Here is a 17,723-nt window from a genome sequence, read left to right as displayed (position 1 = left end):
ACACCCGCTTCGTCGTTCCACACTGACTGACCAGTGTGGTCAAAAGAACGGTCCAAACAAACCCCATGGACCGACACGGCGTGGGAAGGACTACACATCCAGCAATGGATCGACACGGGCCTGCGCATTTATAACTGTGCAGTCTGTGTAATCAATGAACAGCCGCGTTACCGCCCCCCGTTATGATGGCTTATTTTGCCTCTCAACTCTAAATCATTCCTGGGTGGTTATGCTTCGTGATAAAAGTTTCTCCCAATTAGTTACTACAGGGAAGCCTTGAATTTTGTTGGTAATTAATTGCTACGTTTGTTTACTTTGGATTGCCGTGGTTGTTCGAGTGTGACTTTTTCTCCAAAATGAGCCACTAGAAGTTAATGAGGCTGATTTTGATTCAATCGATTCGGTCAATTAAGTAAATGAGTGTACTAATTAAATGATTACAAACATCAATCACGCACTTTTCAGAATGGTCGGAAATAATTGGAATATGCTATTTAATTACAAATGGTATTGTTTCAATGGAATGAGATGCGATACTGTAAGCCTACAAATTGTAATGTATGACAATTATTCAAATGCTTAGAGAACAAATAGTTTTTCATTTCAATATTTAAATTATGGTTTTCTGAGACATTGGAAAGTCTTTTCAGTAACCAACATCTTTTTTTGTAATAACATAGTCAATAACAGAGACAAAGATCCCCTGTACAGTCTCTTACAGACCGTTGGGGCAAGTGCTGTTAACTAGCACACGACGGGGAGGTGCTTCCAACACCCCACTCCCGACCACCTTTGTCTCCCCCGTGCAGATGTTTACACACCATAGCAGGTACTCTCATTCATGGCCGAGTCGACCTAGGGGAGAAGGCCCTGGGCCAGTTCAAATATTTGCCATTGGTGTTGGTGGTGGCTGTGAGCGGGAATCAGAGCTCCGTAGCGCAGCACGCTAACCACTGCGCCACCACTCCCCACAGTAAACCATGATTCATACATTCAGGTCTTATATAAATAATCACTTTTTTTTACATTTTTCCGTGGATATTTTTTCCATGAGTTACAGTTGTGGAATAACAGCGAAAGAAAGCCATGCTAAGGACAATTCAATTAGAGAAAAAAAAATCACTGCAGCGATGAGAAAATAAAACCAAATAACTTCACGGAGAATAATAAGTTGATCAAGAGTGTAAAACGTTGACGCTTGGTTGATGCCAGTTTAGCGTTTGCTGTCACACCTCAATCCTAAAAGACAACCCACAAATCTATTTTGCACAGGCACTGGCCAAGCGGTGGCCAAAGCGGCCCAACTATTGAGCGTGCGGGCGGTGCGACTGCGACCGTGGTCAACGATGGAGCGGGGCCTGGGGATCGAGCCACGAGGGGGGGGGGGGGTGCCCATTTCATTCCTTGCTCCAAGGGCCCATGCCAACCTCGCGACAGCACTCCCACGCAGCTTTCATGTCGAAAAACATAAAAAAAACTAAACAAATCAGACAATACCTGGACTGGGCTAAATATACCCATACATCACAGGCGCTGGCTGGCTTCAAGCTGACATTGTCACGTGGCACCCAGCTGTTGTTCCCTCATATTTTCCTGCCACAGTATTGCGTGCCCTGTGTGTGTGCGTGCGCAGTGGTTAGCACACTGGGGGAGTGGTGGTGCAGTGGTTAGCCCACTGCACTTCGAACCTGAGTTCGATTCCCGCTTGCGGCCAATGTCGGTGACGAATGTCTGAACCAACTCAGGCTAGGTCGACTCGTACCTAGGGAGATAAAGGCGGCCGGGTGTGGCGCTTACCACACCACCACCTTGTGTTCCGTGCTGGCCTTAATATATACTCGTTAACAGCACTTGCCCTGACAGTTTGTTGAAGGCTATACGTGGGATGTTTGTCTTTATCCTCGAGGGGGGAGGCGGTGCGTGGGGGGAGGGGGGGCGCTGGTGGACTCAGCTCATTTATGTGCATTAACGACCTCCCAACACGCATGTACTGCCCAGAAATTATTTCTAATGTGCAGTATTTGTAGTAATAGTGGGAGCGGCGATGCTTAGTTTGTGAGCTGTGATGGTCTTCCTCAAATTCCTCATCGTTTAGCCGCCCCCTGCCCCCCCCCACCTCTCTTTTTCTCGCTGCGTTTTCTCCCTCGTCCCCCAGAGTTCCATTTTCGACATTCTTTGTCTCTCTCCCTGCTCAGTCACCATCTGCTTTTCCATAGCCACTGCCACAAATTCATTTCCCATTACTTGTTCACCCGTGGAGTTTTTTCGTGCATTTGCGGAGTGTGCAGTGCACGCGCGTAGACACTTTTGCATTTTTAGGATTGCTTCATTGGAACACTTCACCGTGATCTTTTGACAGTCGCTGTTGTGACATCGCCTCACAGATGGCCACCGTGCAAAGAACACAATCATTCGCTTATGCCATCAAGAAACTCCCACTTCATGGGCAATGACGTTGTGTGGGTTACCAAGTTATCCCAGGACAGCTCCCCCTTAATTAATCGTGGGCCCCACCGAAAAGTTAACGAGAGAAACAAAAATAGTGCGTGACGCGGTTTAACGAGTGTAAACGACAGCCAAGCTGTTGCCAATGTGTGGGGGAATTTCAAAATCGGAAGCGTCACTTGTGGAAACAATTCTCCGTGAACGTCTGTTTACACCGATGGCTCGAGGGGAGAGGCCACGCGGGCCAGCCTGGCACATGCCGTGAGGTCAGAGATGGCTACTCACAGCGGCGGAAAGTTCCCAATTCTTAACGGCCGTGACGAAGAGCGAGAAAGATATATGAAATGTAAAATATTAAATCCACAGCGGTGACATTTACGTGATGGGTTGTGAGATTTATCCGAGAAGGGAGTCAGCGGCGAAAGTTGTGAGTTTAACCACGCGGCTCACTATGCGAGTGCTGAATGCCGCTCCTGGAGGCGAGATGTTAACTGGTATGGAGCACGTCATGGGTTCGATCCCGACCCTGACGATGCCTGCTGTATATTTGTGTGATGAGATGTTAACTACCTCGCCTGGTATGGAGGACGTCGTGGGTTCGATCCCGACGCTGACGATGCCTGCTGTATATTTGTGTGATGAGATGTTAACTACCTCGCCTGGTATGGAGGACGTCGTGGGTTCGATCCCGACGATGCCTGCTGTATATTTGTGTGATGAGATGTTAACTACCTCGCCTGGTATGGAGAACATCGTGGGTTCGATCCCGACCCTGACGATGCCTGTTGCATATTTGGAGTTTGCGTATCTCTCTCCCCCGTGGTCGTGTGGATTTTTCTCCGGGCCCTCCAGTTTTTTCCTGCAAATTTGTAATCATCACGCGTTTAGAGTACTTTGCTTTTGCTATAAATTTCCACTCGATAAGCCACTTCTTTGAGCTATCATTTGTGGCCAGGTCGCTTCTGAAAAAAGAGCTATATAGCTCAGTGGGCCTTACCTGGTAATAATAGTTTTAAAAGCTCTGGCTCGTAGCTCTTGTGCTATCTTCCAGGCAATCACCAGACATCCCATCCAAAGTAAACAGGGGTGGCCCGATTTCAGGCTGCAATAACCCAAGTTCACATTGATCCGTGTCCCGGAATTCTAAATTGGAGCAATATTGCACACATGGGGATGGCTTTGCTGACAGAAACTCCAGAAAGATGCTGGGGGAGAAAACAGCAAGAGGCAGGAAAAGGAAGAGGCCGATTGACATCTTGAAGAAGTGAATGGGAACGCACGGCATAGGCGAACACAGAAGGAACCTACACCACAAACGTATGTCCCCCACCGGGAGAAAGTTCAACAAGATTAAGATTCAGAACGATGTCAAATATTAAAACAGCCTCCTTCCTCGTATGGAAATCCGGCTATTGCCTGCATATTTCTTTGGGCTTTCACGCCGAATGTAAATGGATGGGAAGGCGCGATTCGAGAGGAGGCTCCTGTACAGAGATGGCCGGATAAAACGCTGTTGTTTGGACGTCAGCCGCAACGACGGACCGCAGAAAAAATGTAAATGTTTGCTATGCTCTCTTCCATGACTGCTGCAAACATCTAAATATGGAGTGTGCAGTGAGCCGTTTTGAGGCGTGCCACAGTTTGCCAACCATGGTGAAAGTGTACTTGTAAATCCTATACATTAGCCGCAGCAATCTCGCGGTCAGCCGCGGCTTTTACTGTGCCGTTGTATAATTAACTCAACGTGCGCGTAACCTACCTCACATTGTAGGGAACTTAAGTCGTCTGTCTTCGAGTCGGCCTGTCAGTAACAGCGCTCGCATGGGCCATCGTCATTGTACGGAGCCGAAGGAAACCGGGGAGCAAAAGGTATTGGTGATGAGCTACGTACGACCTTTTGACTCGAGAATCACGAACGCTTTCATGAAAACGGCGCAAACGTTTACGGCGCAAACGGAGTCCTTGGATGGATTAAAAATTATATTTCCATGGGCATTGTCAAGCAACGCACGCGTGCTCTGGATGAAATGCGACCGTTAAGCCGTTGCGCGTCCACCAACAGTTGGTGTCCAGCTGCCATTCGCTGGATTTGAACCCTGTCTTCGAGCCCTTCTAGAGTCGTGCACTGCGCCCCAGCATGCTTGCTTTCCTAAGCAGTGCGCGCACAGCGTGTCTAATTAGACTGGCAAGACGTCTGTAATGTAAAGCCCCCCCCCCCAACCACCCCCCCACCATATTCCATTTGTTGCGTTTTTTGGCGATCTGCTCACCAATGTCAGTTGACTTTTGCGCCACCCATGAGTAGATTGCTGCGAGGTGAACTCTCGCGGCGGAGTTGGTGCGGCTCACGGAAGCGAGATCACGACTTACGAAAACCCATCGATTGACCATTCTTTTTTTTATTACCTCCGCAGACCGGGGGGTGGGGTGAAATTTTCCCATGCACCCCACTGCAGACAAGTGTTCAAGAGCGTGGCAGTCGAACCAATATCCTGAAGCTCAGAACTGGAATTTAGGAAAATTACGTGGGAAAAAAAAGACATTTCATACGACGGACATTTTTTATTCTGGTGTGCGCAAAAAATAAACTCGCTAAAAGCCGGAGAAGCCGGTTTCAATCGCAGGCGACTGCAACTTGGTCTCATGCCCTGGACCTCAGCAGCAGCGACTGAACACTCTTGCCCACGAGCCACCGGGGCCTCCTCCGCTTTAGGCAACGCTTCACCAGTGCCAATGCATTTTCTGCAACTCTGGAACGATCACTGGACATTAACGAGTTCTGTCACAGCCCCCGTGTCCTCACTCGAGTTGAGTTTTGCAAGTAGCTTTTTCAGATCCCTTGTAAAAGAGACAATGAAATCCCCCCTAAGTTAAGGCACTCAGAATAGCCACAGACTTTACAAAGGGCCTCCTGCCTCCAGCTCACAACATGTGGCAGCAATTACCGCTAATTTGTGTCCACATCGGTGGAGTGGCTTACGTGAAAATTGGAGAGTGCACTTCAGCATGTAGGACTTAAACTATTTTTACAATAAACTCTTTTTTGTTTTTGTTTTACCAGGTAAGGTTCACTGAGCTATATCGCCATTTTTTCGAAATGATCTGGCCACAAATGATAGCTCAATAAGTAGTTTATCACGTGGAAATGTATATCAGCCAAAGACACGTTGATTCTTAATGTGGAGGGAAAACCACACCACAGGAAGAGAGAACATGCAAACTCGAAATATACAGGTGTCAGGGTCAGGATCAAACCCACGGTCCTGCATACCAGGCGAGGTAGTTAACATCTCATAGCCAGCGTGGCACGCCGTGACATCTGGAATGTCAACAAACCAAAAGGAATTTCTGAGTATTATTTTTTTAAAGTCATAATCAAAATAAAACAAGTCACTGTTAACCTGTCCGGCCATGTCGTGCAGCCTCTTGACCGGCATCGTGCCAGCCCAGATGTAGTTCTATTTAATTTTGTCGCAGTTTGAGGATGGGTGGCCTGGCCCAGTGCCGTACAGCCTCCGGCTTTACTGCCAGGACCTCAGTACTTAAGAACCGTGGAGAAAATTAATGAGTTCTGTCATTGCAATCCCCACTGGCGCAAGCCTGAATCTAGTGCTACTTGTGAATAACAAAACTTGTAATTGTCTCTCTCCCTAACGTGATCTCGATTGTGTCCTGTCACGAGATGAAGAATCCATTTTGATTTCTCACAAAAGCAGTGCGACCCTTCCATGTTTGACAATGGCTCCTGGAAAGGGGATATAACGGAACTACCTCTGAAATTCTAGGCGACCTCTAAGTTCACAACGTAGGGGGCAGCACTTTTCCACTTGCTTTGTTACAGACAGCAATGTTCATGGCACGACAGTCAACCTGGTATTCACATTTTCACAGATGCGGTGGTCTTTTTGTGTAAGTGGCTTATCACGTGGAAATATATCGCAGCAACCAAATACTCTGAAAACGTGATGATTCTAAATGTGGAGGAAAAAACCAGTGGACCTGGAAAAAACCCATGCGACCACGGGGAGAACACAAACACCCAATAAACAGCAGGCGTCAAGGTCGGGATCAAACCCACGACCTCTTGTATACCAGGCAAGGCAGTAAACATCCCACCATGGGTAAAGAAATCTGAGCCACCCCGCCGCTTACAAACTACAGTGAGGGAAAAAAGTATTTGATCCCCTGCTGATTTTGTATGTTTGCCCACTGACAAAGAAATTATCAATCTATAATTTTAATGGTAGGTTTATTTGAACAGTGAGAGACAGAATAACAACAAAATCCGGAAAATCGCATGTCAAAAATGTTATAAATTGATTTGCATTGTAATGAGGGAAATAAATATTTGACCCCTCTGCAAAACATGACTTAGTACTTGGTGGCAAAACCCTTGTTGGCAATCACAGAGGTCACATGTTTCTTGTAGTTGGCCACCAGGTTTGCACACATCTCAGGAGGGATTTTGTCCCACTCCTCTTTGCAGATCTTCTCCAAGTCATTAAAGTTTCGAGGCTGACGTTTGGCAACTCGAACCTTCAGCTCCCTCCACAGATTTTCTATGGGATTAAGGTCTGGAGATTGGCTAGGCCACTCCAGGACCTTAATGTGCTTCTTCTTAAGCCACTCCTTTGTTGCCTTGGCCGTGTGTTTTGGGTCATTGTCATGCTGGAATACCCATCCACGACCCATTTTCAATGCCCTGGCTGAGGGAAGGAGGTTCTCACCCAATATTTGATGGTACATGGGCCCGTCCATCGTCCCTTTGATGCGGTGAAGTTGTCCTGTCCCCTTAGCAGAAAAACACCCCCAAAGCATAATGTTTCCACTTCCATGTTTGACGGTGGGGATGGTGTTCTTGGGGTCATAGGCAGCATTCCTCCTCCTCCAAACACGGCAAGTTGAGTTGATGCCAAAGAGCTCCATTTTGGTCTCTTCTGACCACAACACTTTCACCCAGTTGTCCTCGGAATCATTCAGATGTTCATTGGCAAACTTCAGACCAGCATGTATATGTGCTTTCTTGAGCAGGGGGACCTTGCGGGCGCTGCAGGATTTCAGTCCTTCACGGCGTAGTGTGTTACCAATTGTTTTCTTGGTGATTATGGTCCCAGCTGCCTTGAGATCATTGACAAGATCCTCCCGTGTAGTTCTGGGCTGATTCCTCACCGTTCTCATGATCATTGCAACTCCACGAGGTGAGATCTTGCATGGAGCCCCAGGCTGAGGGTGATTGACAGTTCTTTTGTGTTTCTTCCATTTGCAAATAATCGCACCAACTGTTGTCACCTTATTCTTGGTTCTTTCGGTAAAGTCACGAAGAAGGGAAACAAGCTGCTTGGAAATGGTCTTGTAGCCCATTCCAGCCTTGTGTAGGTCTACAATCTTGTCCCTGACATCCTTGGAGAGCTCTTTGGTCTTGGCCATGGTGGAGAGTTTGGAATCTGATTGATTGCTTCTGTGGACAGGTGTTTTTATACAGGTGTAGTGGATTAACACGCGCATACAGGGGGAAATGGTAAAGACACGCGAGTTATGGACAGTGTGGTTACGTCGGGCCGGCCAGGTGTGGCGGCGGGAAACTGTGCGGTAATGACGGGCCAATTAAGCTGGAGAGCGATGTACGGCTGTGATTGGCTGGGGTTGTTGTCAAGGGCGGAGTGGCGCCGGGATGTCTGGGAATAGAGGGGTCAAGTAACAGGTGCGGGGTGGACGCGGGGCGTCGGTGGCACGCTGCCTACTTAATTAGTTGGTTATGAGAACGGGGATATATTCGGGAGACGGGAAGAACGGGGGGAGTTGTGGTTTGGACTGGAACGACTCAGGTGTGAGAGAAACGGGGAGAAGATATAGGAGACAGAACAGCTAGCAGTGGAGCAGAGACAAGCAGAGACAAGGAGTGACTGAGAGGGATAGATACAAGCAGAGACAAGGAGCAACTGAGAGTGATAGAGAGAAGCAGAGACAGAGTGAGACAGAGGGAGACAGAGAGAGGCATAGATACGGAGAGGGTACGGAGAGAGACAGGGAGAGATAAACAGAGTGAGACAGAGAGACAGAGTGAGACAGAGGGAGACAGAGAGAGACATAGATACGGAGACGGTACAGAGAGAGACAGGGAGAGATAACCAGAGTGAGTCATAGAGAGACAGAGGGAGACAGAGAGAGACATGGACACAGAGAGAGTACAGAGAGAGACAGGGAAAGATAGATGGAGTGAGACAGAGAGAGACAGAGTGAGAGACGGAAACAGCGATGCAGAGTGGGAGAGAGACAGAGACAGCGAGCGACGGAGAGAGACAGTGGGAGATAGGGGAGGAAGCGGAGCGAGCGAGCTGCGGCAACAGAGGAACTGTGAAGTTATCGACGTAATGTGGAGAGTTGTAATTAAAGTGGTGTCAGAGAAAAGAATAAAGTTGTCGGCGTGAAGTCGACCACTACACAGGTAACAAGCCGAGATTAGGAGCACTCCCTTTAAGAGTGTGCTCCTAATCTCAGCTCGTTACCTGTATCAAATACACCTGGGAGCCAGAAATATTTCTGATTGAGAGGGGATCAAATACTTATTTCCCTCATTAAAATACAAATCAATTTATAACATTTTTGACATGCTTTTTTCTGGATTTTTTTGTTGTTATTCTGTCTCTCACTGTTCAAATAAACCTACCATTAAAATTATAGACTGATCATTTCTTTGTCAATGGGCAAACGTACAAAATCAGCAAGGGATCAAATACTTTTTTTCCCTCACTGAACAAGTTCTAAAAACTTTGAAGAAACCACCATTACAAAGAATGGCTCTTAAAATAGATAATTTGTTGTGTTACTTTGTTGTGAACACACTTTTTTTTATTTACTACGCACTTGTAAGCAACATCAACGGGCCTGGCAGACACACGTGGCTAGTGGGAAAGTTACTGTGTACACACGCATGCACGCGTTCACAAATGCACGCACGCGTTCACAAATAAAGGCACGCGTTCACAATGCACGCATGTGTTCACACACGTGTTCACAAATGCACGCACATTTTCACACGTGTTCACAAATGCACGCACGTGTTCACACACGCACGTACGCATATGTTTTCAGGCACTTACCCACGTGTTCACGGACGCACGTGTTCACGCACACGCACGTGTGTGCGTGCGGCGAGCAGACAACTCACTGTAGAGGATGTTAATCACGGAGATGGGCATCACGGTCAGCCCCACCAGCAGGTCGGCCACCGCCAGCGACATGAGAAAGTAGTTGGTCGCCGTCTGCAGCTTCTTCTCGAGCCACACGGCCAGGATGACCAGCAGGTTGCCGCCCACCGTCAGCACGACCACCAGGAGGAAGAGCAGCGCCGGCCAGTTGAGCTCGGCTCCGTCGGGCCCCGCCACAGCCGCCGCGGTGGCACAGGCCAGGCCCGGCGACAGCACCGTGCAGTTGCCGCCGCCGCCGGTGCCGCCACTGCCGGCGCCGATGCCGGCGCCGGCGCTGCAGTTCTGGGCGCCCCCGCCCGGCACCGGGGTCGGCGTCGGAGCCGAAGCGGTGGAGGCCGGCACCGTGGCGTTGCCCCAGGGTGGCACGCTCTGCTCGGACAGCAGCCCCGCGATCAGCGTCTGCACGGAGGAGTTCAGGGCGCTGGCGCGGTTGCCCGGGTCGGCGGCCGCGGTGCCGTCGCGCAGGAGGTGCCGTGGCTCCCAGGGCACTGCCGCCATCACCGGCCCTGCTGCCGTCGCGGCACCGCCGCCATGTGTCGTGGCAAAGCGACCCCTGGCCGGCACACTCGCATTGTTTGCGAGAGCGGACAGCAGTAAATAGCCGGCATCCGCCATGCTCATGGCTCTAATCTTGTCCATGCTGGCAATCCGTGGCATAACCAGGCTCTCGGCGTGTGTAGTGGGGCGCGCTGCGCGAACGAGTCATGCCGCGGGGACTCCAAGTGCGGACGTCGCAGGCGCGACGGCCTTCTGTGTACGCATCGTGCACGGCACGCAAATCATCAGTCTTATTTCCTTTTTATAGCCCTTTATAATCTAAACAGAGGACAATGTGTATCAGTTTATTGCACCTGTGTACACCGAGGGACGGTGACGCGCAATAACATGCCAGCGCCCGAGCGCCGTGTCGGGCAGTAAATTTCGTGGCAAAAGCTTGGGTCGTCTCTCACTGAAGGAAGGAGGGCGTTTACCTCCTGCGGTCTCGTTCGCCACTATCGCCACGTCGCTTCAGGTCGCCCCTCCAGCCGACTGTCGCACGCCGTGCTCTGGACCTCGTGCCGCCTGCCGCGGCTGGCGGGGAGACCGGGGGCCGCGGCTCGGCCGCGGTGGCCGTGTGTCGCCGACGATCCTCGCGATGAGGACACCGCACGGCCCGCTTGGGCTTCCCCGTGGATCATTGCTCACGAGCGATCTGCGGGAGACAAAAAGGCAGCGGCGATGGCACAGCGCTGAGTGGGCACCGCGGACGTGGATGACAGATTGTTCTGGTGACCCGTCGACTGCCAAGTGCCCCCTTGTCAGTTACGCGAGGGAAAATGTTACGAGGCATTCAGACGGGATAGCACTGCGATGAATTTACCAGGCGCACTGAAAGATGAAATGTCACCTTTATGGCTGGCAAATGTTGAGAAGATATGGTTCATTCATTTAGTCATTAATTCACTCATTCATTGACTCGTGATCATATTGATACTTGTCAAACGGCATTATTGTTGATTCTGAACAGAACAAATTGTGTAAAAAATGTCATCAGCCATGATCTATCTGCTGCTGAATGACGACATCCCCACGTCCTCGCTATCTGTCACAGTCCTGCAATGCAGCAATCCATCGGCACCCGAGCTAGTTTCATCACTCCAATTGATATAAAACGATTTGGCACCCCACTGCTCCTACTGTGAAGTTTGAAAGTTGGGATTGTGCTCTAGGATGTGTGTAGCAGACCTCATTTGTTATCATCACTTTTTTGTTGTTTGTGGGTTTTATTTTGGTACCATTTCTTAATTTGTTTATTCACTTTAGATGTTGCTTGGTAGTATATTATTAATTTGCTTGGTAGTGGCTGCATATAGGATTTGGTACTTATATATAATTAATGTATGGCTCTATGGGATGCTATTAGCATGAATGGGACACCGCGGTGGCTAGGAGATGTTAACTACCTCGCCTGGTATACAGGTCGTGGGTTCGATCCCGACCCTTTTGCCTGCTGTATATTTGGAGTTTGCATATTCTCCCTGTGATCGAGTGCATTTTTCTCTCAGTCCTCCAGTTTTCCTCCACATTTAGAAAGATGCGTTTAAAGTATTTGGCTGCTATAAATTTCCACATAACCAGTCCATTTGTGGCCAGGTCGCTTTTGAAAAAGAGCTACATAGCCCTGTGGGCCTTACCTGGTAAAATAAATATATATTTTTCGTTTTTTAGTTTTAAATTTAGGCTGGGGGCCCGCAGGGGGAACAGCTCGGTCGCCCATCAATCGAAGCCTCAGCCTGGGAAGGCAGAGAAGGCCTGCGTCCCATAACACCTGCGTCCTGAGGTCACACAGTTCTTAAGGGGATGTATGGGGCCACAAACCACGAACATCCTAAACGGGACTTGAGTTAATCGCCATAAGACGTTAACTATGCACAAGAACTTCATATAGAGGTTTTTTTCTAAACACATGTAATGATTCATTTATTGAAATCAATTATTTTGCTCACGGTACATCCAGCGTAGGAATATATTATTTACAACGTGCTCTAAAATACCTTTTGGCTAATGGGCGAACAAGACGCAACCAAGTAAACAGAAGTTGCAAACTAGATCGACAGGACAAATCGAGCCCGTAACAACAAACCAAAATAAAATAACAGATCCTTCAATCGCGAGCACAGAATGGAAAGGCAAACCATGGAACCGCTGCAGAGGAGAACCGCAACGGGCAAAGCACGACCGGGGCGTGCAAGCAGAGACTTCCAGTTCCAAAAATATCTCAAACACATAAAAAAAACGAGTCAAACAGAATTTAAAATTAACGGGACCTCTGGAAGTTGAATAGACGCCACGCACAAAACCAAAACTGTGCCAGGGCGCAGGAGGAATGAAATACGTGGAACAACCGCCGGCTGCTGCTGCCATCGCTGCTGCTGCTGCGTGGTGTGAAGGACGTCGGTTTGTAATTTGTGTTTACTTGGGGGGAACTCGTGGCGGCGACTCGTGGCGAGAGACGCACGCGACCGTCTCATTTGCGCATCAGCGCCGTGCCACTGCCTCCGTCGGGCGGCTCCGCACGGGACGACAAACTCGGCCGAAAAACCACACGGGCCCAAAGGATCTCCGCGCACCGTGCTGGCCACGCACTCTTCCGATTGGCCGTGCCCCCTAGCCACTGGAGTTATCCACTTTTAAATCATCGAGATTTAAAGCTCATTTCTTTAGAACTGCGTGTTGTGTTAATTTGGGATGTCCTTCCCCCGCACCTCCGATTAGCATGGTTGGCTTCGTACGGTGCGAAAGAAGTTCAACATATACTACACACAACACCTCTTCCTATTGTCTGCACTTTTCATCATCATCCATCATCGTTAATCGCGGCTCGGGTGGCTCAGCGGTAGAGCGAACGTCTCGCAGTCGGAAGGTTGTGAGTTCAACTCCTGGCTGGGGGGTTGACTCGTCCCATCACCCGCACCTCCGATTAGCATGGTGCGAAAGCACTTCAGCATACTGTACATACATCCCTCCGGGGTCGATTAAAAAACGTACCACTTTGTGGGGAAGAATCAACCAGTGCTAGTTCTATGGCTCGACTCGCCCCTGCAGTAGGACTGTGGAGATTACACCACCAGCTCAGAGATGAGCACCAGTGCCTCAATGCTCACCGGAGCAGGAAAACCCCTGTGACTTTTGACTGTTACTTTATTATTTATTCCACACCTCTCACTCGGTACATTTGAGGTGCCACAACACGACGGCGTTTGAGCCATAACAAAAGATAATCACTCGGTCAGGAACTGATTGGAAACCAGAGACAATGCGCAGACGACGCAGAATTAACGGGGACGCACGGTAAGAGTAGCGTCCCGGGAGATTCATCCTCGTTATCTGTGCTTATCTGTGCTCTACGTCGCGGAAACAAGGAGTAATTTGAGTGTAAATGCTGACAGTCTGCGAATGCACATTCTCGTGTGCATGCACGCATTAGAAATATGGACACTGGTGATGAACATGGAACAAAAAAAGGAGAGTGCGCAAAGAAGTGTGGAGAGGTGCGTGCCTGAAATTACATGAAACAATTTTTTTTGTTTTACCAGGTAAGGCCCACTGAGCTCTATAGCTGTTTTTCAGAAGCGACCTGTCTATCACAAATGATAGCTCAAGGAAGTGGCTTATCACGTTTACATTTCTAGCAGCCAAATACTCTGAACGCATGTTTCTAAATATGGCAGGGAAAAAAAGCTGGATGACCCGGAGAAAAATCCACACAACTACGGGGAGAGAAAGACATGTAAACTCCAAATATACAGCAGGCGTCAGGGTCGGGATCGAACCCATGTGTCCTGCACACCAGGCGAGGTAGTTAATATTTTGCAATCGTGGCACCTGCCACCGTACACTGAAAGGCTGGAAGTGGAACGCATGGAGTAGAGAACATACGCAAGTGATAGACGTCATACCGACTGAGAACCAACGACGGAGTGATAGCCAAAGATGGAAACACGCCCCAGAGTACGTCCGCTGCGGAGATGGAGTGACTTGACCGGCCCACGCACTGCAGGCGCCAGACGGATTGTTGCACTGCAAGGCCGCGAGAGATGGCGATGGCTTGCAGAGGCATTCGTCCAGCAGTGGATTGACCATGGCTGATATTTTCATTTACTGAAGTCAAAGCCCCCCTATGTTGTTTCGAGTCACAGCATCTTATACTCCTGTGAGTAGTGAACAGGGCTTATTATGTGCATTCGGAAACGATCAGAAGATGTCAGGAGTAGGAGGCTAGCTTGCTTTGAAAGTTTTCTCCAGCTGTAATCTACACAATGAGCATCAATCCTCCAATTTATTGCAATAATCTCTTCTGTTGCCCTTAGACCATTGTCTAAAGGATTGTTGTGTTACAATCTTTTATTGCTTTTTAATTTGAGGTGGCACATTTTCCACCCCTCCCTCCCATCCTCCTCTTTATTATTAAACAAACCCATTGTAGTTCGCCCATCTCCTGGCCACTTCATAGCAGCTACCGATCCTGTAGCAATCAACTCCAAGCATTAAACGGGTTCACACGCACACGTTCCTGACGATGTCGTGACACCGACGTAAGGAGCCGGATCGGGAAGCCTCTTCCACGCAAGAACCGAGCTTTTGTGAACACTGGACGATAGTGCCGGACATCGGTCTCCGGTGGAGCATCGCTCGTGCAAGCGTTGTCCAAATGTTGCTTCTTGACATTTCTCCCCCACCTCCGGTTTTCTCGTAAACCAAATTGATCGGCGCGTTTGCCCGCGACGGTTACGAGTCGGTTTGATCGGCTCTGTCAGGTGGTGGAGGGCTGTGTGTCGTGAAAAAAAATTGACACATTACCTACACGGCGATCTACCCCAATGAAAGCTTCGTAATTGTGGATGGCAACCGTTAACGCCTGGTAGCCTGTAACACCTGGGAACGCCGAGCAGTCTCCCTCCCAGGTATTAACCAGAGTCAAGCTTCCTTCGCTTTTGAAATCCCGCGAGGCTCCGCACCCACACGCGGGTTAACGTTCATCACGAGGCATGCGCGAACGTGGAATTAATTTATTTATTTCGCATTCATTTATTTATTTCGCAGCTGTAATTCGTGATCTCGGTGGTGGTTCTAGCCGAGTTCCCCGACGCGGAATGAAACCCCCTGGAGCCACCAGCCCCACCTGCGTGCTTGCGTGTGTGTATGTGTGTGTACGTGCGTGTGTACATGTGCGTGTGCGCGCATTTGTGTATGCGTCCGTGCGTGTACGTGCGTGTACGTGCGTGTACGTGTGTGTACGTGCATACGCGTTGCTTGCATCTGCACTGCGAACTCTGCTCAGCTGCTCTACGTAACACCGCCAACGATTTCGTCCTAGGGCGATTTGAGTCGTCGGATAGTCTTCAATTTCAGCTGGAAGATTGCAATGTGGGAGGGTGGTGGTGGAGTGAGCGAGCGAGGGGTCGTGCAGGTTAGTACGGCACCGCACGACGACCTGAAGAACAATGTTCCATTCCTGGTCACTCGCTCACCAGCAGTCAGTCACCTCGTCATGACTCTTCTACCGCTAGCGCCATGGTTACTGTTCCCGTGAACTTCACTCGTTGGTTCCTCCACCCACATACTGAGCAGGCTCGCTGGTTCGTCTTAATCACAACCACCACCACACACTGCAGGGCACAATAACACACTCACTCACAGACCTCCCAACCTACCCACTCACACACCCACACAAACACTCACTCACCCACCCACCTATTCGCACACTCATCCATCCACCCACTGACTCACCCACCCAGCCTCTCACACACTTATCCACTCACCCATCCACTTACACACCCACGCACTCACTCACAAAGACACCCCCTATTATAGCCTGAACAGACTGTTGGAGCAAGTCCTGTTAGCGAGCACCTATGAAGGCCGACATGGCACACGAGAGGGTGCGTGGCCAGAATCACGGCCAGCCGCCTTTGTCTCCTCAGTAGCGATTTTACTACACACTCAATTGAGGCCGAGTCGAACTAGGGGAAGCCCAGGACCTATTATGATCATTTGTCACTGGTGTTGGCCGTGAGCGTGAATCGACCTCGGGTCGCCGGGTTCGTAGCGCAACCACGCTACCGCTCCCCACTCACTCACCCACCCACTCACTCACCCACCCACTCACCCACTCACCCACCCATTCACCCACCTACTCACCAGTGACGTGCGGTGAGGTCAATGGCTGGGGAGGCACTGGCTGGTGTCAGAGCCAGATTCACACACTGAGGGGTGTGTGGCCTCACTGAGGGGGCGTGGCCTCACTGAGGGGAGCATGTTAGACACGTCCCCCTCAGTGAGGCAGATGTGATAGCTGCCTCCCCTGGTGCTTTTTCATTGCAGTTTCATGACGAGACCAGCGAGCCTAAATATCTTCATACACATACGTGAAATAAGTTACCTGGAGTATGGAAGGTGAGGACATGAAATGAAGGGGTCTACAAACATTACATTGCTGACACACAGAGAGATAGTAAGAGGCTCGCGCTTATTGCCCGCGCTCCATCCAGTTACTGAGGGGTTGTGCAATCAGAGGGGAGGCTGAGCTCGTCGCTGCCTCACCTCTCGTCTCTTCCTGTATTTGCAGCGGAGCTCCGAAAATTTGGCGATTTTGACTATAAAAATGATTGGAATCGTACAGAAATGACATTTATAACACACATCAGTGGCAAAATCTTAATATTTATTTTATTTGATTATTCTTTTTTTTTACTTTTTGTAACAGCTATTTTCATTGGAGTATGGTGAGGCTCTGCCTCCCCCTGCCTCCCCTGACCGCACATCCCTGCTACTCACCCACCCACTCACCACCAATCTGCATTTCCCAACGCTTCTCTTTCTGCTTCTTCTCTCGCACTGCTCCACTTGGGAATTCCCTTTCCCCTCATTATCATCGTCATCGCATCTATTCCCATACTTTTATAAAAGACTGGAATAACCATGGCTCAATTAAAGAAATGTGACACTCCTCATCTATTACAACTTTGGTAAGCGATATTTGTTGCTGGCCACTAACGTTTTGTTCCTTATATTAGCTTGTACTCGGTGTTGAAATTTACAGTAAACATCTCTTTGCGAGAGATATACGACCCGGGGTTTTGGAATCCCGCTTTTTACTGCCCTGCGCTGACCGGCGCGGTGAAGTTTTTGCCAAACAGACCGCACGATTGACGCGGTGGCGTGGATTCATCCAGCAGTGAGTTCTCAGCTAAGGGTGCTCACGCTGGCAACAGTGAAAGCAAAAAGGCCACATGGCTGAACCAACGGGCTTATGCTCACTCTCGATGAAGGGAGCAGATGCCTGCTGTATCTATCGATTTCAAAATCACCGATCCTTTACCGTGAGGGTTAACTCGAGCAGAGACTGTAACTTAGCGGAAGTGCTGTTTATTTGAGCCGGCTCAGTTTTTACGAGTTTGCACGCCTTGAGTGAGCTGCTCTCGCCGATGAGACCAAAAAACATCGCTTGTGAAAATGTTTGGAAGCGTGCTAAACCTGCCGGGTTTAACACGGAGCGAATGGCGATGAAATTAATCTTATATATGAATC

The 17,723-nt window shown here is 49.4% G+C and overlaps 1 protein-coding gene across 2 annotated transcripts in view; it reads right to left on the bottom strand.

Annotated features, from left to right (window-relative positions):
• Positions 1-17,723, bottom strand: part of LOC116952606 (5-hydroxytryptamine receptor 2B-like) — a 111,457-nt gene that overhangs the window by 33,685 nt on the left and 60,049 nt on the right. For both annotated transcript variants that reach the window (XM_032972126.2, XM_032972127.2), the window contains one exon: positions 9,614-10,845. In XM_032972126.2, the coding sequence (XP_032828017.2) occupies positions 9,614-10,310 (697 nt within the window). In that variant the 5' untranslated portion in view covers positions 10,311-10,845. The remainder of the gene's footprint in view (positions 1-9,613; positions 10,846-17,723) is intronic.

This window comes from Petromyzon marinus, chromosome 47 (assembly GCF_048934315.1).
Source record: "Petromyzon marinus isolate PM22_M1 ecotype Great Lakes invasive population chromosome 47, UKy_Petmar_22M1.pri1.0, whole genome shotgun sequence".
Classification (NCBI taxonomy): domain Eukaryota; kingdom Metazoa; phylum Chordata; class Hyperoartia; order Petromyzontiformes; family Petromyzontidae; genus Petromyzon; species Petromyzon marinus.
The sequence above is the reverse complement of the archived record's forward strand: the minus strand, read 5'-3'. Positions and strand labels throughout refer to the sequence as shown.